A 21996-nucleotide genomic window follows, 5' to 3' on the forward strand; every position below is an offset into this window, starting at 1 on the left:
GAGGCAACACACACAGCCTCCCTCTCTCCCTCCTCTCAGCAAATGTACAGATTAAAATGGTTGCTGAAAGCTCATTTGCGGTACAGCACAGCCTATTGACTGTGGATGGATGATATGGGCTGAAAGGCATTGTATTTCAATAATTCCTATCCTCCTCAAAAGCTGTTCCTCAGTCCTCAAACAGACATATTTACTAATCACTACCTTTGACAACAGAAGTCCATCAAAAACACGTCATTGACTCATGATTGGTGAATGACGTGAAAAATGGCTGATTGCCTGCAATCAGCCAGGGACATCTCTCTCTCTCTCTCTTTCACAATGCCTTAGAAAGGTGTGAAAACTGAAAGGTCAAATCCTGCTGGAAGGCTGTGTAGTTGGGTGAGAGTTCTGCGTGTGGCCCTTGGCCAGCTAGCACCGTGCTTGTTTAAAGGAAAGGTAGAAAGGTTTGCTAAGCACACTGAAAGTGTCCAATCAAGAAGATCCTGCCAGGTGGAGTGATACACCATCACCTGCCCACGAGTTACAAATAACCCTGGAAGTCTGTCCCGCAGTCAGGCCTCCCCCTCTTCACCACTCCTCACCCCTCCTCTTTGGGCTAAGAGACGGTAGCTTGTGTCCAGGCCTCCAGGCAGAGAGAGAGGCAGATAGAGGCAGAGAGAGACAGAGAGGGGCAGAGAGAGGCAGAGAGGGGCAGATAGAGGCAGAGAGAGGCAAAGAGAGACAGAGAGAGACAGAGAGGGGCAGAGAGAGGCAGAGAGAGACAGAGAGGGGCAGAGAGAGACAGAGAGAGACAGAGAGAGGCAGAGAGAGGCAGACAGAGACAGAGAGAGACAGAGAGGCAGACAGAGACAGAGAGGGACAGAGAGAGGCAGACAGAAACAGAGAGGGGCAGAGAGAGGCAGAGAGGGGCAGAGAGAGGCAGAGAGAGGCAGACAGAGACAGAGAGGGGCAGAGAGAGGCAGACAGAGACAGAGAGGGGCAGAGAGAGGCAGAGAGGCAGACAGAGACAGAGAGGGGCAGAGAGAGACAGACAGACAGAGAAAGGCAGAGAGAGACAGAGGGGCAGAGAGAGGCAGAGAGGGGCAGACAGAGACAGACAGAGACAGAGAGAGAGAGAGAGAGAGGGGCAGAGAGAGGCAGACAGAGACAGAGAGAGGCAGAGAGAGACAGAGAGGGGCAGAGAGAGGCAGAGAGAGGCAGACATAGACAGAGAGGGGCAGAGAGAGGCAGAGAGGCAGACAGAGACAGAGAAGGGCAGAGAGAGGCAGACAGAGACAGAGAAGGGCAGAGAGAGGCAGACAGAGACAGAGACAGACAGAGAGAGGCAGAGAGAGGCAGAGAGAGGCAGAGAGAGGCAGAGAGGGGCAGAGAGAGGCAGAGAGAGGCAGAGAGAGACAGAGAGAGGCAGAGAGAGACAGAGAGAGGCAGAGAGAGACAGAGAGAGGCAGAGAGAGACAGAGAGGGGCAGAGAGAGGCAGAGAGAGACAGAGAGGGGCAGAGAGAGACAGAGAGAGGCAGAGAGAGGCAGAGAGAGAGGGGCAGAGAGAGAGGGGCAGAGAGAGACAGAGAGAGGCAGAGAAGGGCAGAGAGAGAGGGGGAGAGAGACAGAGAGAGGCAGAGAGAGGCAGACAGAGACAGAGAGAGGCAGAGAGAGGCAGACAGAGACAGAGAGGGGCAGAGAGAGGAAGAGAGAGGCAGAGAGAGACAGAGAGAGGCAGAGAGGGGCAGAGAGAGGCAGAGAGAGACAGAGAGAGGCAGAGAGGCAGAGAGAGACAGAGAGAGGCAGAGAGAGACAGAGAGGGGCAGAGAGAGACAGAGAGAGACAGAGAGAGACAGAGAGAGACAGAGAGGGGCAGAGAGAGACAGAGAGAGACGGAGAGGGGCAGAGAGGGGCAGAGAGAGACAGAGAGAGGCAGACAGAGACAGAGAGAGACAGAGAGAGACAGAGAGGGGCAGAGAGAGATCCACCAGTGTGTCTGCCCGCCAGGTAGGAACATCACAGGTGCCATTTCTTGAAGCGTCTCCTTGTCTCATCAAGCTCCTCCAGGCAGGCGTGAAGGCGCCGTGAAGACACCGGGTACGGGTACACAGCGTTGCCATGGCAATCTATGAAGGTCTGCCGTCTGCACGGTGACAGCCGAATGCCTCAGAATAAGAGGAGGCTGTCGACCGCGAGGGAAAAAAACTCTTTATTGCGAACTGGTTATTACTCCCATCATTCAATTGGGCCCAATTTGCATAATTAAACTCCTTTTGATTGCGGCTGAAAACATAACGATCCTCGCTTTTCTTTAAGGCTTTTCTTTATCCCTAATTAGACAGAAGAGGCGAAGTTTGACTACGGTTGAAAGGGGCGGAGCCAACCCTCAGATCACTATAGGTGGAAGATACCAGGCAGAATGGCCATAGGTACAGTCACAGACCAATCAGAATGAATGCGGAAGTAACATTGGTTTCTAATTGGGTGGATCTGTCTTTCAATCACTGAGAGTGGCCATTGAGGGGAGGGGGGGGCAGTCTGACAAGGTGAGTCACTCAGGAAGAGAGGGGAGAGGAGAAGCCTAAAACAGAGCGGAGTTACTTTACTCAGAGAGCAGAGTACAATAGAATACAGTAGAGTTTAGTAGAGTCCTCCTCAAGTACTCATCAATGATGCAAACCTATGTTATGTTTTTCATCCCCCCAAAAATTCAACCTTTCTAAACTTTTTTTATAAAAAATATTTTTTATTTTTATTTTTGCAGCCTTTCAAAACCTTTTTCAAAAATGTTTTAGAACGTTTCTGAACTTTTTTTTATATTTTTTTTTTCAAGCTTTCAAAACTTTTAGTATAATCTTCTTTTTTTCTTTTTTTTTGCAACCTTTCAAAAAGTTTTTCTTAATTTTCTTAAAAGAAGAAAATAAAATACAAAAATGTACCTTCCAAAACTTATTTTCAAATTTATTTTCACAAAGATTTTTTAAATCTTTTGAAACTGTGCTTTTTTTCACACAGTGAAAGGAGAGAGGAGGAGAACAAATAAGCCCAAACTGAGTAGATGAAAGCAGAGCAGATACACTCATCAAGTCTGCCTTGCTCCATGGTAGCTTTGTAGATAGCTCACGTTTGTTGTGCGTGATAGCCAGGAAATCTTAAAAAGCGCAGAATGACCATAAATAATATCGATCATGCCACCAAATACAGATTTAGACTAAAGTAACGAGCATGGCTTGAAAATGTAATAAGTAGAAAGTACAGATATTTGTGTCCCTCTCTCGCACATGCAAGTACACATGCACACACACAGAAAAAAATGTAAGGGGTGAAAGTAACAAAGTTGTCTTTTTATACTAGTACAGTAACAAAGTATTTGTACTTCATTACTTCCCATTTTTGTAGCATCCATCCACAGACAGACATAGTGTACCCAATAACACCCACCCACACAGACAATAACACACACTACATATGTAGAGAGTACACAAAGTGTACCAACTTCCACACACACACAGTCTCATAAAACCATGAACACAGTCACATACACTGTAAACAGTTGATCCCAGTCCTTACCTCCACGAGATGGGGAGTAGGGTTGAATCCACACAGGTTGCACACCTGAGTGTGGCACTGTGTGCAAGTGTTGTAATTGGGCGGCTCAGACGAGACTCCCACATTGAGGCCAGTCTTACACAGCGGGCAGCTGGACTTGGGTCCTGACGGGTCCTGGCAGGTATGCTGGCCCTGGGAAGGCCCCGTCTGGGGAGGCCCCGTCTGGGGGTGCCCCGCCTGGGGAGGCCCCACCTGAGGGTGCCCTCCCTGGGGCCCCGAGGACCCTGGGGGTCTCCCCGCACCTCGGCCCTGCCCTGGAGGAGCTCCCCCAGGTTTGGGAGCAGGTTTGGGGGCCTGGGGCTGGGGGGCCTGGGGGCCCTGGGGCTGGGGGGCCTGGGGGCCCTGGGGCTGGGGGCCCTGGGGGCCCTGGGGCTGGGCTTGCTGGGCCTGCAGGGGGCTGTCTGAGATGAGCGTGCTGGCCTGATTGAGGAGGGAGGCCCCAAAGCCAAACAGCTTCCCGAAGGGCTGCTCCGGGGGAGGGGGGTGGCGGGAGGGGGAGCTGCCAGCGCTGCGGGTCTGGTCCTGCCGCTGCTGCTGGGCCGGCTGGACGGGGCCCCGGGACAGGTCAGGCTGGGACGGGGCCTTGGCCATGCCCGGGAGGGGGACCGCTCCTGGGGGAAGCCGGGCAAGGCCGGGCCCCAGGCCCCCTGGACCCCCTGGAGCCCTCTGCTGCCCTTGGCCTTGAGCCGCTCCCTGGCCCTGCCCAGGACCTGAGGTTCCTGTCTGTCTGCCGGGGCCCGGTGGTGGCTGGGCCTGTGTCAGAGCCGGGGGCTGGGTTTCGGGCTGTGGCTGGGGGGAAGGGACCTGCGTCTGGGACTCTGGTTTGGCTTGGTGGGAGGGAGAGTGGATCTGCTGCTGGCTCTTGGAGCGTGGCGTGGTCATGTCCATCCCCAGGGCTCGCTGCATCTGGCAGTTCAGACACAGCCACTCCTGCACCTGGGAAAGACACAACAACCAGAGGAGGTGTCAGAGCTGGTCCAGGACGGCCATGTAAGCACACAGGAAATCCCAATTTCTTCCACAAAACTCCCTGCCTCGGAATAAAACTGGAGCACATCCGTGCCCATACGAACACGGATGTGCTCGTATGGGCACATCCGTGCGCCATGCGAGCCAACCAAGGGAATAAAGGTCCGCCACAACATGAAGAGAGGGAGTGCGTGTTTCTGGTTGCTGAGACACAAAAAACAAATTGAGACCTGGAACACATCAGAAGATTGAGGGTTTGTGTCCCTTTGTGGTCGCCATCTATTAACTCTGACACATAGACACAATATACTTTTATTAATAGCAAGCTTACATGATAACGTACTAACTAGTATCCAATGACTAGTTCTATTGATTAGTGAATAATGTAAGCACACAGGAAATCCCAATTTCTTCCACCTCCGCCTTTATTCCGCCTCGGAATAAAACTGGAGGGTAAACCACATATTAGAGCAACTTACTAGAGAAATGTGGGGGAGGGGCTCATGTGTGTGAATGCGTGTTGGTGTTTGTGAATGGGTATGTGTGTATGAGAGAGTGTGTATGTGCACACCTTGTTGGTAAACAGGGAGTCTGATAAATGATTATATTTGCAGCTCAGGATGAACTGAGCTTCGGGCATCAATAAAACAAGATGGATACCTCTGATTAAAACCCTCTATCACCCTCTCCTTTTCCATCCTTGTCTATCCCTGTATGTTTCATTCCCTTGCACATTATCACGCCTCATGTCTTACTCTTCACTCCTCGTTTTATCTCCCGCCGGTGCCTCCCAAAGACCCCTCCATCTTCCCTGACTGCCCCATGAACACTGTCACCTCCACCTTCCCTGACTGCCCCATGAACACTGTCACCTCCACCTTCCCTGACTGCCCCATGAACACTGTCACCTCCACCTTCCCTGACTGCCCCATGAACACTGTCACCTCCACCTTCCCTGACTGCCCCATGAACACTGTCACCTCCACCTTCCCTGACTGCCCCATGAACACTGTCACCTCCACCTTCCCTGACTGCCCCATGAACACTGTCACCTCCACCTTCCCTGACTGCCCCATGAACACTGTCACCTCCACCTTCCCTGACTGCCCCATGAACACTGTCACCTCCACCTTCCCTGACTGCCCCATGAACACTGTCACCTCCATCTTCCCTGACTGCCCCATGAACACTGTCACCTCCATCTTCCCTGACTGCCCCATGAACACTGTCACCTCCATCTTCCCTGACTGCCCCATGAACACTGTCACCTCCATCTTCCCTGACTGCCCCATGAACACTGTCACCTCCATCTTCCCTGACTGCCCCATGAACACTGTCACCTCCATCTTCCCTGACTGCCCCATGAACACTGTCACCTCCACCTTCCCTGACTGCCCCATGAACATTGTCACCTCCACCTTCCCTGACTGCCCCATGAACACTGTCACCTCCACCTTCTGTCCCCTCTCACACTCCCCCCCTCTCCCTCTCCCTCACACCCCCCCCCCCTCTCTCTTTGGACAGGGAGAGGCAGATAGAGGGTGTATCAGTCCAGTGCTCTGACAGCGGCTGTTACACCTTGTCTCTCCACACACGACACCTAATGTCATTAGACAGTGTGTGGGTGTGTGTTCATGTGTTAGTGTGTGTGTGGTGAGGGGAATCAATGCATGGGTGAATACGTGGAAGCCTGTGATCCCGATGAGAAGGCAACCAGGATGTTCTTTTTCAGACTTGCATGCAAACATACCTTACATACACAGTTACACACATCCACACATTCAAACCCAATTTCTTAACGTCAAAAACACCACACACACACAAATTGCAAATATAAAAAATTACAAACAAAAACACAGACTCAACATGATGTGGGCCAGCTCCTTCACTGAGGACATGATATGTATTTAAATAACCTGATGATCTGCCCCTCGTTTATGGTCTAAAGGGGTTGACTGCTTCAGGCGTGTCCATACTTAATTAACTTTCTCATTTGTTAAAGGAGACCCAGGCTAATGAATGTGGCTTGTTTTCCTGTTTTCTGTACACGCCCCCACACACCCGCTAGTCTACGGTAGTAATTGTTGATCATTATTCATTAATAGGAATCATTATTCTTCAAGGTGTTGTTTCAGCTCTGAGGTGATTTCACAGCTGACTCCACAACACATCTATCCTACTATGTCTCTGCTTGCTGATCAAGGTTTTACATTTGACAACACGCAGACCTGCTTCTGGACACCAAAGTGGACCATTCCTTTTCCAGATGTCAGTTCACGTCGATGAAAGCAAACCTACATTCATGAGGTAAACGCCTGAAGCAGGTCTGGTCCATCAGCATGACGTCAGCTAAAGCCACACGCACGTGCACGCTCACACAAACACACGTGCATGTCCACACACACACACACACACATGTACAAACACTGTTCGCTGGCGACAGTAGTTACATTTGTTTTGTGCATAGACTGATAGAGATGAAACAGGGATGGGGGGTGAGAGGAAAGAGAGAAGGACTGAAGAAGAGAAAGAGAGAAGAAGAGAAGGAGGGAAGAAGAGAAGAGAGGACCAACAAGATGGAGGGTTAGGGTCTAGGCTACAATTGAAATGTGTGTGTGTGTGTGTGTGTGTGTGTGTGTGTGTGTGTGTGTGTGTGTGTGTGTGTGTGTGTGAATGAGCGAGGCAGAGAGAGAGAGAGATCAAGAGAGAGATGTTCTCCTGTGTGCTGGGGTTTTCCCCAAGCCAGATCAGATTTCATAAAGATCCTCATGATTGCCTCATAACAAGAGAGACACAGAAAAATAGAGAGAGAGAAAGAGACAGAGAGAGAGACACAGAGAGAAACAGAGAGACAGAGATAGTGAGAAAGAGACAGAGACAGAGAGAGAGAGAGTGAGAAATTATTAGAAGGACAAAACAGACACACAATAGCAAATGCCCAATGCCAAGGACAGAGAACAGATGCCTTGGTTAATCAAAAGGCCCTGTGTTTGGTACATGTGTTTGGTATGTGTTTGGTACGTGAGTTTCCTTGACTGAGACAGATAATAATAATTGGGTGTGCTTTGCCTTCGGCAAGGGCACAACCTTTGTTCTCTCACATATATATTATTATTATTATTTGTATTTCTTTTTGCCCCCTTAAAACTCAGTCAATATTTGGCCTACATACACAACCTAGGTGTCAAAAGTTTCGTCTTGGTAGCCATTGAGTTGCTTCTATTGGGATTTACGTTCCGTTGCATGGTTTAAGTGGAAATTAAGTTTTTGTGGCGAAAAGTGAAGCTAACGGTGGCTAACTTGCTAGCCACAGTCAATGACGCTACTTACGTCACTAACGTCACGAAAACTCGCGTGACTACCTCTAGCAGAACATTAGTTTAGCAGCTCGTTAACTTCTGGGAGATAGCTAAGCTAACTGCTTTACTGCAAGGCAGCTGCAGAAACGCCACAAGCAAAGAGGCCAGGGTGATAACTATTTACAAATTTTACTTTGTGATATGACACACAATTGTGACGTGTAATGTACAATATAAGCTGATTTTATTAAGGAAGTACATCTACTTTCGGAAACAGTAGTCTACTATGTCACTGAAGTATTAGCATCATGACATTAGCCTCTGTTGCCCGGGCAACACATACTACAGTGGTCTATGATGCATCTGTTTTCAATCGTTAAAATAAACATTCCTCACAAATACATTTTCGTTGTAGGATTTATTATGACATTACATTACAAGTAAACGATTTGTGGGTGAAATTATCATTACCTGTGGTTTCAAACCAGTGTTGCTCACTGCAACGCTGTAGCCTACGCAAGACAGCTGTTTAGGAAGTCAAACGGCGACAGAACATGTTCGGCACTCTCCTTACTTAAATAAAAAATATAGCCTATCTAACTACTAACCTTAACTTCATTGCCACAGCCTAAACTTTGTCAATCTGTTCATGAAAATAATTAATTTCAGCCTAAACCGTACAACGGAACGTTAAATCGAATTCAACCAACGCAATCGCTACCAAGGCGAACACAGCAGTAGTCTAGTACTGTACTGTAGTAGTACAATTTACCGGGGCAGCTTCTCCACACAGGGCTATATCGCATTTTGCGTTGTTACTGACTGATCGCTACCAGTGAGCTTTTTATGAATGAGCGATTTTCCACTAAATTAATGTCAAGCTTATTTACGTTTTTGGGGGCATATTTTCAGTTAGCAGATGGTACTGTTTGAATCACGATTCCATCTTCTACTGCCGGTAACGTTGTAGAATAATCTTCAAAGGGGGTTCTTTATTCATGAATGAATGCAATATGAGTAGGCTAAATGCCTGAAAATATCACGAGAAGGGAAAACTTAAAAGGACGTTTAAGTCATAGAGATTAGGTCAATTTTTACACCGGTCTGCCAAATTTATTCGTTTTGATTCAGCTATGAGGCTGCCTCTTGCAGGGGAAATGAGAAGACATCATATTTAATTCTACACTTCACTCGTATTTTCAGTTGTAAACGAGCAGCACAAAAAATGCTTTTAAATCTATGTAATCTTTATACATAATAAGTATGCATTTTTATATAAAATATACAGAAATATCAGTTGTAAAAATGTCATTCAAAAACGGACCCCTGTGCAACCGACGCAAGCAAGCACACCCTACAATTTCCCCAGAAATTGTACCCTCTAGTTACATTATACAATGACTAGTACTAAAGGACCAGTGCACACACACACACATTCATGCACAATTATCCCAAAAATATTGACACACACATAAAACACACACACACCACACATATAACCACAAACATGGACACACACGGACACACACACACGGAAACACACACACGTACGCCCAGATAGTTGCCCTGTGGACCACAGCAGTATCGCCCTGCCACTCCAGGAAGCTGCTGAAGGGAAAACAGAGATTTGCAGCGCAGCGCTTTATCAAGGCGCTGCACACAGAACTGGGCCAAGACACATCAAACAGCCCTCCCAAGCCTCTGTAGTACACACACGTTCAGATCGTCTTACACACACACACACACTCTCAGTCTGTCCCAAACACACACTCTCAGTCTGTCCCAAACACACATTCTCTTAGCATGCAGGCTTCTGCTTGCTACTGAATGCTGGTATTAAGATGCCTCAGAACGCCTTACACAGAATCCTCCACCTGAGAGCTGATTACTGGAATGCAGCTTGCTGTCGAGTTGACAGACACAGACGGGCCCTTAGGGAATAACACTGCAGGTGCCCACCCCAAACACACACACACACACACACAGACCCCCAACACACACACACACTGACACACACAGACCCCCAACACACACACACACACTGACACACACAGACACAGACCCCCAACACACACTGACACACACGCTGACACACACAGACCCACAGGAACACACACACAGAAACACACACACACACAGGAACACACACAGAAACACACACAGACACACACATACGCTGACACACACAGACACACACACACACACACACACCCACAGGAACATACACAGAAACACACACACCAGCAGACAAAAACACACAGAAACACATACACAGATAGTGTGTTTCTAAATATAAACCCAACCCCAAATCAAACCCTGACCCTCTCACCACCTGAACCTAACCCTCTCACCAGCCCCAGCCTGCTGCACAGTAGTGTGGAAGAAATTGGGATTTCCTGTGTGCTTACATTATTCACTAATCAATAGAACTAGTCATTGGATACTAGTTAGTACGTTCTCATGTAAGCTTGCTATTAATAAGAGTATATTGTTTGTATGTGTTAGGTTAATAGATGTTCAGGGTCAGGAGAAAGTACTGGCTAAACGTTCCTTGTCATGACTACAAGGAGAGCTCCAACTATGAACTCTCTAGTCTGAGAGTTGTCATGTGTTGGGAGCAGTGAATCTCTTTCTCTGAGACTGTTGTAACGTCATTACTGCCTGACTGTCACTATCTATATTTACATTCTTGTGCCCTATAAAAGATGGTCCTCTGGCTTTCCAACGGAGAGAGACATGATTGAGACCTAAGCCTGGTGTTGTGTTGTCGTTTATTGTCAGAGGTCTGGTTTTCTCTCCCAATCTGCAGATTGATAAATACGTATTAAAATCCAGAACTCAACTGAATTTAGTCACTCCGTTTATGAAGAGACGGACAAAACACTTTCTTCATCAGTAGCCTCTACACAGCTCCAACCCGGAGCAGAGATAGCCAGGAACACTCCAGACACAGGATCAGCTGTTGTATATGAACAACCTATAAACAGACTATGTGTGATCCTGTAAAATCTTGGAGTGTTTTGACAGGGGATCAAAGGATCTGAGTTTTTTCCTGCCGCAGTGGAGGAGAATATCTCCGTCAGAGCTCTGACTGTGCTTGTCACTGCTGATCTGAGAGGTTATGATGATGTTCTGAGAGGTTGTAATAATGTTCTGAGAGGTTATGATGTTCTGAGAGGTTATGATGCTCTGAGAGGTTATGATGCTCTGAGAGGTTATGATGTTCTGAGATGTTCTGATGTTCTGAGAAGTTATGATGCTGTTCTGAGAGGTTCTGATGCTGTTCTGAGAGGTTCTGATGATGTACTGAGAAGATATTTTGCTCTGAGAGGTTATGGTGATGTTCTGAGAGGTTATGATGATGTTCTGAGAGGTTATGATGCTCTGACAGGGTTATAATGCTCTGAGGTTATGATGTTCTGAAAGGTTATGATGTTCTGAGAGGTTATGATGCTCTGGGAGGTTATGATGATGTTCTGACAGGTTATGATGCTGTTCTGAGAGGTTATGATGCTGTTCTGAGAGGTTATGATGTTCTGAAAGGTTATGATGCTCTGGGAGGTTATGATGCTGTTCTGAGAGGTTATGATGCTGTTCTGAGAGGTTATGATGCTCTGAGAGGTTATGATGCTGTTCTGAGAGGTTATGATGCTGTTCTGAGAGGTTATGATGATGTTCTGACAGGTTATGATGTTCTGAGAGGTTATGATGCTCTGAGAGGTTATGATGCTGTTCTGAGAGGTTATGATGATGTTCTGAGAGGTTATGATGCTCTGAAAGGTTATGATGCTGTTCTGAGAGGTTATGATTCTGTTCTGAGAGGTTATGATGATGTTCTGAGAGGTTATGATGCTCTGAAAGGTTATGATGATGCTCTGAGAGGTTATGATGCTGTTCTGAGAGGTTATGATGCTGTTGTGAGAGGTTATGATGCTCTGAGAGGTTATGATGTTCTGAGAGGTTATGATGCTCTGAGAGGTTATGATGTTCTGAGAGGTTATGATGCTCTGAGAGGTTATGATGTTCTGAGAGGTTATGATGTTCCGAGAGGTTATGATGTTCCGAGAGGTTATGATGTTCCGAGAGGTTATGATGTTCTGAGAGGTTATGATGTCCTGACAGGTTATGATGTTCTGAGAGGTTATGATGCTCTGAGAGGTTATGACGTTCTGAGAGGTTATGATGCTCTGAGAGGTTATGATGTTCTGAGAGGTTATGATGCTCTGAGAGGTTATGATGCTCTGAGAGGTTATGATGCTCTGAGAGGTTATGATGCTCTGAGAGGTTATGATGCTCTGAAAGGTTATGATGATGCTCTGAGAGGTTATGATGTTCTGAGAGGTTATGATGCTCTGAGAGGTTATGATGTTCTGAGAGGTTATGATGCTCTGAGAGGTTATGATGCTCTGAGAGGTTATGATGCTCTGAGAGGTTATGATGCTCTGAGAGGTTATAATGCTCTGAGAGGTTATGATGCTCTGAGAGGTTATGATGCTCTGAGAGGTCCCCACTGCCAACTGGAGGAAGGTGACAGATCTGGAGAAGATCGCTGCAGCTTGCTTTTCTGAGAGATGCAAAATTCGAAGTTGTTTCTCAGTTGGACACTTGTCCCAGTTAGAGGAGAAGGAAGAGGCTCATACTTCCCAACTAGTTGAGCTTCTGCTCTAAATGGAGCTCAAGGTGCAGGAATTTACCATCTAATTTTCTCCTTGCTTTGTCAGTTTTCATCGAGCATGGAACACTGGTAGAACGCATGAATCATTGTAGTATGGTTGTAGTTGTGTATCATGGTCTGAGTGTGGTGGTCGTTGTGTTTATTTCAAACTGGGCCTCGTGGACGGTGGGGGGCCATCACCATGACAATACAGAAGACTTTCGCCAGGCAGCCTTCAAGCTTGTCTAGCATGTCTAGCATGTCTAGCATGTCTAGCCTGTCTAGCCTGTCTAGCATGTCTAGCCTGTCTAGCCTGTCTAGCCTGTCTAGCCTGTCTAGCTTGTCTAGCCTGTCTAGCCTGTCTAGCATGTATAGCATGTATAGCATGTCTAGCATGTATAGCATGTCTAGCATGTCTAGCCTGTCTAGCATGTCTAGCATGTCTAGCTTGTCTAGCCTGTCTAGCATGTCTAGCTTGTCTAGCCTGTCTAGCCTGTCTAGCTTGTCTAGCATGTCTAGCATGTATAGAATGTCTAGCATGTCTAGCTTGTCTAGCATGTCTAGCATGTCTAGCATGTCTAGCCTGTCTAGCATGTCTAGCTTGTCTAGCCTGTCTAGCATGTCTAGCTTGTCTAGCCTGTCTAGCCTGTCTAGCATGTCTAGCTTGTCTAGCCTGTCTAGCCTGTCTAGCATGTATAGCATGTATAGCATGTCTAGCATGTATAGCATGTATAGCATGTCTACCATGTATTGCATGTCTAACCTGTCTAGCATGTCTAGCATGTCTAGCCTGTCTAGCCTGTCTAGCCTGTCTAGCCTGTCTAGCTTGTCTAGCATGTCTAGCTTGTCTAGCATGTCTAGCCTGTCTAGCTTGTCTAGCATGTCTAGCATGTCTACCATGTATTGCATGTATAACCTGTCTAGCCTGTCTAGCTTGTCTAGCATGTCTAGCATGTCTAGCCTGTCTAGCTTGTCTAGCATGTCTAGCATGTCTAACCTGTCTAACCTGTCTAGCATGTCTAGCATGTCTAGCATGTATAGCATGTCTAGCATGTCTAGCCTGTCTAGCTTGTCTAGCATGTCTAGCATGTCTAGCATGTATAGCATGTCTAGCATGTCTAGCATGACTGGCCACTGGAATAGTACAACTGTTATCTGGGACACAATCAGTCAGGTAACAAATAAAAATGATATTGGACTGTAATCACAATGTTACAAAGTATTTGCATCAGAACTGGATCAAATACTATGGTAATACCGTCAAATACTCGGGGTGTGCTTAGTATAGCTTATACAATTATTTCATCTCAGTTGTCAAGTGCTTCTTCTTCTTGGTGGTACATTTTAGTTGGCTGCTAATTCAGTTTTCATTTTAAGTCCATCAGCACATGATAGCACGCTTGATTTTGACAGTTTAATCAATTATTAACTTTTGCTCTAATTTAATTATAGCCGTCCTTTGGTAGGATTCCCTCATGTGAAACTCTAAATTCAGACATGTCTCTATGGCTTCACCCTGTCATTTAACTTTATATCGACTCACACGCAAATCTCATTTTTACTGTCTCTCTCTGTCTCTCTCTCTCTCGGTGTGTCTCCCTCTCTCTCTGACTGTTTCTCGTTTTTCTGCTTTGTTTTGTCTCGTCTCCAGGCTATTCTTTGGCGCAATTGGATTCAGTTCAATTGAAATGGGCTTTAATATCATGAGTGTTTCTGATGCCCAGGGAGAGATAGCACACACTACAGAGCCCATCGCAGAAGAGGCAAGCCACAGTCACTCGGTCTCTCTGCTGTCTCTCTTTCTCCAGGAGATCGCAGGGAGAGAGAGTGAAAGAGAGAATGTGAGAGAGAAAGGGGGGGGGGATCTATAAATAGAGAGCCAATCAGAAAGAGTATCCTCCTTCTGTGTGTTGGGTGGAAACTTCTGGAGTGTGTCACTTTTATCTCTCCATCCATCCACCCATCCATCCATTTATCCATCCACCCATCCACCCATCCACCCATCCACCCATCCACCCATCCACCCACCCACCCACCCACCCATCCATCCTGCCATCCACCCATCCACCCATCCATCCTGCCATCCATCCACCCATCCATCCACCCACCCATCCTGCCATCCACCCACCCATCCACCCATCCATCCATCCACCCATCCTGCCATCCATCCATCCACCCATCCATCCTGCCATCCATCCTGCCATCCATCCATCTTTTCATCCACTTCTTTCCCCTCCTCCATCCATATCTCTCGTGTCTCTCCTCCATCCTATCTTTCATCATCCCTTTCTCTGTCTCTCCATCTCCTCCTCCCTGCCATCCTCCCTCCCTCCTTCTCTCTGTCTCTCCATCTCCTCCTCCCTCCCTCCTTCTCTCTTTCGTTGTACATCATCTTCTTGTTCTCTATTCCTCCATCTGTCTATCCATATGTCTGTCCCTCTCTACAGTCTCTCTCTTTCTGTCTTGCATTTCAGCTCTTTCTTTCCTTCCTTCTCTTTTCCGCCCTCCCTCTCTCTGTCTTTGCTCTCTCCCTCTCTCTCTCTCTCTCCTAGGGAACCATGGGTTGTAGATGGCAGCAGAGTGTGTTATTATTGGAACACCTGACTCACCCACCTACAACCAGCCTGCCATCGTCACTTAAAGCTGTTTTTAGCCTTCTGACTGAAAGACCTGTCTCTGTCTCACCACACACACTCACTCACACAAACACACACACATCCTGTTCATCTTTTTCTCCAGTCTCTCTCTCTCCCTCCTCCTTGTGTCTTTTTCTCCAGCACTCTGCAGTGCTTTGGCCCTTTCACTTCCCTTCAATATCTCTTTTACAACTTCTCCCCCCCTCCCCTCCTCCCCTTGCCCCCTCCCCCCCCCCCTCCCCTCACTCTCTCTCTGTAATACACACAATTTTAGTCCCAGACAGCGTCCAGCAAGCCCCAGGGGCTCTCCAGGTAGAGAGAGCCTGGTCTGGAGCTCCGTACACACACACACACACACTCTCTCACACACACACACACACTCTCTCCAGGTAGAGAGAGCCTGGTCTGGAGCTCCGTACATACACACACACACACTCTCTCACACACACACACACTCTCACACACACACACACACACACACTCTCACACACACACACACACACACACATCAACACGTTTGCAATGGCCTTATACTGTCTGTAAGCACAAACCCAACCACCCTTACCACTATGTCTTATTCCAATCCACGACCAAAACCACTCTCTAACTCTGACCACAGTCAACCACAACCACAGACAATCACAACCACAAACACCCCAACAGCAGAACCCAACAGCAGCACCTACCTCTGTGAGGTGTGGGTTGGGGTTGAAGCCACACTGGCTGCACACCATGCTGCGACACTGCGTGCAGGTGTTGCAGTTTGGCTGGTCGTCGGTGGTGCCCATGAGGTCGGTGGTCTTACACACTGGGCACAGCTTGCTGCTGGTGGGCATGGGTGCGATCTGGGGCAGGGAGTACGGCGAGGTGGGGGCGCTGCCCCGGTCAGGCGACACGGAGGGGGAGGGGCCCGTCCGTCTGCTGCCCACGTCCACCTGCAGGCTCCTGCGAGCCGCATGCTGGCCGGAGGGGGGCTGGGGGCTCTCGTGAGAGGCCAGGCGGTCTCCCGTCCCCAGCCCACTCTGGACCCCCGCCTTGGGCCCCCCGGGGTCTGTCTGGGGAGGTCTGCCGGAGACGCTGCCGAACACACAAACACGAGTCACAAATGATTGTAAATGTATTGAGAGGCTTAGAACCAACCTGGAAACAAATGTATAAAAATGAGGGAGATGGGAAATAAGTTCAAGATAGAGGTGAAAGATAGAGGGGAGAGACGGGTACTTGCAGGCAAAAAAAAGCTGTTTTGGTGAAATACTGTATTGATCCTATTGCGGTCCAATTTTAGCATTCCACTGAGGTGATGCCTTCAGAGTAGGTGCAGATGGGCTTCACTGTGCACAGATAGATTAGCAGAACCTGGTGACAAACCCTCAACTACATAAACACACCGACCTCCCCTAGTACAAACCATTATACCATGATAAATGGTTAATTATACAATCATAAAGCCATGATAACCATAACAACCATGATGTCATCAGAGAGGTTACAGTCAGGCCTGCTACGACTGTTACGCTAAAACCTCATTCCTCTTCTCCCCTCCTCTCCTCCTCTTCCTCCTCCTCCTCCTCCTCTCCCAGTCCACTGGCCCCCTGGCAACAGGAGAGACCCATGTCTATTGAGCTCTGGAGATGGAGACAAGTGCAGCTAAACAAGTAACCTCTCCCATTCTCTCTCGCTCTCTTTGTCACTATCTCTCAAGTCTCCCCCTCTCTCTCTTATTCTCTCTCATTCTCTCTTTCTCATTCTCCCTCACACTAAATCACAAGCTTGGTTGACACCACTGTTTGGCGTGGGAATGCAGAGATGCACTCGCTTACACATGCACACACGTGCACACACATGCGCCTAATGTGTATAATTACACACACAAACACACACACACCACTGGGTAGTAAGGCAAGGATAGTCACACAGCACAGGCAGTGAACTGTGTTGTTGTCTAGAGCGCTGCACACACACTACACACACACACTCGTACAGTATTCACTTGATGGCTGGCCCTCACATATTAGTGCTGCATCCCAGTGTGAGTGGGATGCAGCACTAATAACGTGATATTAGCTTTAGCTGTTTCTGCTGGTGGGAGCCAGACATGCTATCCCTGGGATTATGAGCCATGAAACAGGAAGTAGAAGCCATCCCTGGGATTATGAGCCAGGAAAAAGGAAGTAGAAGCCATCCCTGGGATTATGAGCCAGGAAAAAGGAAGTAAAAGCCATCCCTGGGATTATGCGCCAGGAAACAGGAAGTAGCACGGAGGGCTGGCTCACTCTGACTCAACAACAGTCTTGTTTTATAGCTTTCATCTGCTTCAAAGACTGAGTGAGAGCAAGGGAGAGATGAAGAGAGAGACCTGCCCTGCCTCAAGGGTGGGGTAGAGAGGGAGAGAGAGAGAGGGGGGAGAGACAGAGAGAGAAAGAGCGAGAGAGAGCGAGAGCGAGAGAGAGAGCGAGAGAGAGAGAGAGAAAGAAGGGGAGAAAGAAAGAGAGAGAGAGACCTATTGCTTCAATGATGATGGGGACTAGGGAGTAAAAATGAACAGACAGCAAATTGAAACAGTTCTGTCAAGGCCAGCTAGTAATCTTGTCCTTCTACCTTTCACCCTCTCCCCCTCTCTCTTTCTACCCCTCTCTCTACCTCTCTCTCACTCCCTGGGAATCATCTGTTCATCCCAAGAAAATCCGCTGAGGAAGATAGCGTTAGGCTGCTTTCATGCCATCCTGACTTCGACATGACAAAGAACCAAACAAACACCTTTGCATCTGACTATCATTGCAATTGACCTTTAACCTGCCTCTATCCATGGCATGCCAGAAATCCCTGTTTCACAGAGAGATCAAAGGGGAATCTGAGCAAGATATTTGTGATGCAAAAAAACAAATAATGAGAACAACAAAGACCTTGAGAGGAACTTCCTGTGGTTGTACAGAGCCCAACGCTAAACCAGGATGGAAACACACCGACCGGCAGGCATGACAGTCACAGAGGAGCCCAGCTCTTCAGTTACCTTGGGAACAGCACCGCTAAGGCACAGAGGAGCCCAGCTCTTCAGGGCGCCTTGGGAACAGCACCGCTAAGGTTTTCATCTGTGCCGTTTGCTTGTTAGCTTGTTAGCTTGTTAGCTTGTTAGCTGTTAGCTGTTAGCTGTTAGCTTGTCAGCTTGTTAGCTGTTAGCTGTTAGCTTGGCCACGTAACTCGAGGGGTGAGAAGCTCTTTAATTGGATAAAATGGATTTTAAATATAGCTGAATTTCCCTGTACTGGATGGAGAGATACATGAAGGATGGATGGAGGGGTGGATGAGGGATGGATAAGGGATGGATGGAGGGATGGATGGAGGGATGGATGAGTGCTGTGTGATGAGGACGGCCTCTGAGGTGTAGTTCTGTTGTTCCAGGCAGTTCTTTCTCTCAGGGAGCTGTGTGGCTGTGAGGACTCCTATCACATGACTAGAAGGATTCTGGCAGAAACACACATTCACAGAACAAGGAGTGACAGCAGGATTCAAGCCCTGCATGGTCTCCCAGATCTTAAATCAATGTCCGACCGTGATTTAGGCTCACCATGCTATTACGGTTCCAGGTTATACGTTGGCATACTGCACACTAGCTAGTGCCAAGCTAGCTCTGCCATCTGCTACATGTAGACACGTTTCTGTCAGAGAAAGAAAGAGGAGACGACAGGATACCACAGTGTTCACAGTCCAGACACACAACTACAGCATCATTACCAGCTCAGCTAGCGAAGCCACACCCTCCTGCTCTACAGACCCACTCCAGGGAGCCCACAGATGCATTCCCAGCACACCCACAGAGAGACACACACACACACACACAGAGACACACACACACACACAGAGGCGCACACACACACGGATACACACACAGAGTTGCTGCTGCCCCAGCTTCTACCCTCAGAGGACGGCTGAAACACAGAGGAGCTGCACGGTCTTTCTAAGAAAATGAAAGAGGGAGAGGAGGAACACAAGGAATGGTCAAAGGAGAGAGGAGGGGATGAAAAGTGAGAGAGAGAAGTAGACGCATGAGGTGGAGATAAAGAGCGAGAGAGAAAGAGAGAGAACTATCAGAAGTGTGAAGAGAGAGTTGGACAAACTGCAGCCCAGGGAGCAGACAGAAGACTAATCACATCCTGATCAGGGGCTTTTAACTATGAAATATGTAACATTCACAGAGAAATGGAACAGGCTTTTTCCGTTTCCTCTCAGTGTGGTCAGAGCAGCTGAATTCAACCAGACCTCAGCAGCAGAGCTCAGAGCTTTTCTTTTCTGCTAGCTTCCCTCCTGTCTCTCTATCCTCCCTCTCTTCTCTTCCCTCCTGCCTGATAGATCAGATGACAAATCAACCAAACGAAGAAAAATCTCCACCTTATAGAGATTAGTCTCCCATAGATTCACACCGACCCCCTCTATCACCCTGTAGCCCCCTATCTGTCCAAGGACAACTAATATGTGCTGAGACTGTGAGTGAGAAAGAGATAGAATTTGGGGTGTGTGAGAGAGACAGAATTGGTGTGTGTTAGATAGAAGGAAGTGGGGCTGTGTGTGTGAGACAGGGAGGGAGGATAGAGAGAGCAGAGAGCGAGAGAATGAGAGAGAGAGAGAGAGAGAGAGAGAGAGAGAGAGAGAGAGAGAGAGAGAGAGAGAGAGAGAGAGAGAGAGACAGAGAGAGAGATGTTGAGAGAGAGATGTTGAGAGAGAGAGAGAGAGAGAGAGAGAGAGAGATGTTGAGAGAGAGAGAGAGAGAGAGAGAGAGAGAGAGGGATGTTGAGAGAGAGAGAGATGGTGAGAATCAGAGTGATAGAGTTGTGGCTATGTGGGAGTGAGAGAGTGGGCGTAGGTGAAGATGGAGACATTGCTCGCCTACAGTGAGCAATCGTATCCACCCCTTGTCTGGTGAACAAAGATAATACACTCGGTTGTCCTGTAGTATGTTCCATTTACATTATATTTATACTTGTTATCCAAAGCAACGTACAAATAGTGCAAGAAGTGCAGCAGGTAAACAAGACCTAGAAGTGTACAGATCCAACCGGAGATGCAAGATACTGTAGCTCACTCAGAAACAACAGCAGTTCCTGGAGCAGCTACAGGAAACCAATGGAGTGTGGTACTGCCTTAACAAGCTACGCTGTTCAACAGTCCTGTCTGAACGACTGCTCCCACTCAGAACCAGGCCACGCAAATACAAGCTTGTCTAATTTAGCATTGTGACCAGGGTGCGAATTACGGGGGGTTTGGGGGGGTCTGACCCCCCTAATTAAGACTTGGACCCCCACAAAAGAGGTAGAAACAACGGGTCGGGGGGGTTGATACACACCCTGGAGAAGAAGTTGGCCCCCCCGATTGTCATTGTATAATTCTCACTCTGATTGTGACCATGCTGATCGGTATAGCAGGCTACCAGTGAGCATCATAGTGAGTGTACTGTCAACAGGATCAGGCAATCCTCTGTAAGTAGCGCTCTTATTGTGTGTGTGTGTGTGTGTGTGTGTGTATGTGTATGTGTATGTGTGCGTGTCTTGGTGTGTGCGAGAGTGTGAAAGATAAAAAAGTGTGGGGAGAAAGTGTGTGTGTGTGCCTGCACAGAACACATCATGGCCACCGTCTCAATCACATCTCTCCGCAGGTACAACTCAGTACATAAACACTACCAGTACTACAACAATCCAGTCTAAAATATGTTGAGGTAACATTCATTAAAGGAGCTTAGTTCACTAGAGGAATCCAGGTCCTGCCTGTCTGACATGAATATCCAAGACTACACTTCTTCCTCACTCTAAATGAAGTCGGTCTACCTCCTTCCTGGTTCATGACCATCCACTTCCTGTGAAATGATGATGCACGTTTACAGCCTCTCTTTACCAGCCCGTTCCTTCACCTTGAGGTTGATGAGGAGGTGGATTCCTGGCAGCCATGGTGACTCTACAGGACTGAGAGGGGGGTGTTCTCAGGGCTGGACCCCTGGATGTGGGTCACACGTTCTGAAGTTGTTAAGGCTCAAGTCAGGAATGTGAGACTGTGATAACAGGGGGAGCTTAAGCCATCTGCAGGGTACAGAGACAGGCAGACAGACAGACAGACAGACAGACAGACAGACAGACAGGCAGGCAGGCAGGCAGGCAGGCAGGCAGGCAGACAAACAGGCAGACATGCTTGCACAGGCACACAAACACCCTCCTTTGTGATTCTGAAGTCAACATGTCACACTGTCACACACCAATTAGAATGGGTCGGCGGGTGACTGATATATTGGTACGTCTGGGCTGAGATTTCAATATCCGGATCTAGTCATCAGATTTGCCACCGTAAAGTGCAGAGAGAACCACACTAACCGTCACACCATCTGTACGGCCAAGCTGAAGCCTGCCTTGTGATGTGACACCACCCAGCAAAACACATCACACACAGGTCATCTATACACATTGTGTATTTAGAGATGGTAAGCTATATATATATATATATATATATGTGCCTCTCAAATTCCCGTTTAGAGGAGAGAGAAGGAGAGAGAGAAGGAGAGAGAGGAGGAGAGACAGGAGGAGAGACAAGGGTGTCTGTCCTCATGGGTAAAATGATAACATTGACATCAGCAAACACTAGCAGCAGATCAGGTGGCATATGATATGACTGGTTCTCCTTAGCGTTACAGTATCGTTACTACTCACCAGACACGCATTGTTATGTTAGGTTGGACACCCGCAATATGTTAATAATTCTGTCCTGATGGGAAAATAGCCTAAACCATGTAGGCATATGTCAACAACGCTGGGCTTCAGCGACATTTAGAAGGTGTGGCAGTCACAATCACTTACGATTACAGCACCT

General features: G+C 47.9%; 1 protein-coding gene across 1 annotated transcript in view; it reads right to left on the reverse strand.

The window, feature by feature from the left end:
- bsnb (bassoon (presynaptic cytomatrix protein) b) overlaps positions 1-21996 on the reverse strand; it is a 63625-nt gene that overhangs the window by 40597 nt on the left and 1032 nt on the right. The window contains exons 2-3 of the mRNA XM_062461448.1: positions 15837-16227; positions 3554-4528 (exon numbers count right to left, since the gene is read on the reverse strand). Coding sequence (XP_062317432.1) covers positions 3554-4528; positions 15837-16227 — 1366 coding nt within the window. The remainder of the gene's footprint in view (positions 1-3553; positions 4529-15836; positions 16228-21996) is intronic.

This window comes from Osmerus eperlanus, chromosome 1 (genome assembly GCF_963692335.1).
Source record: "Osmerus eperlanus chromosome 1, fOsmEpe2.1, whole genome shotgun sequence".
NCBI classification, from domain to species: Eukaryota; Metazoa; Chordata; class Actinopteri; order Osmeriformes; family Osmeridae; genus Osmerus; species Osmerus eperlanus.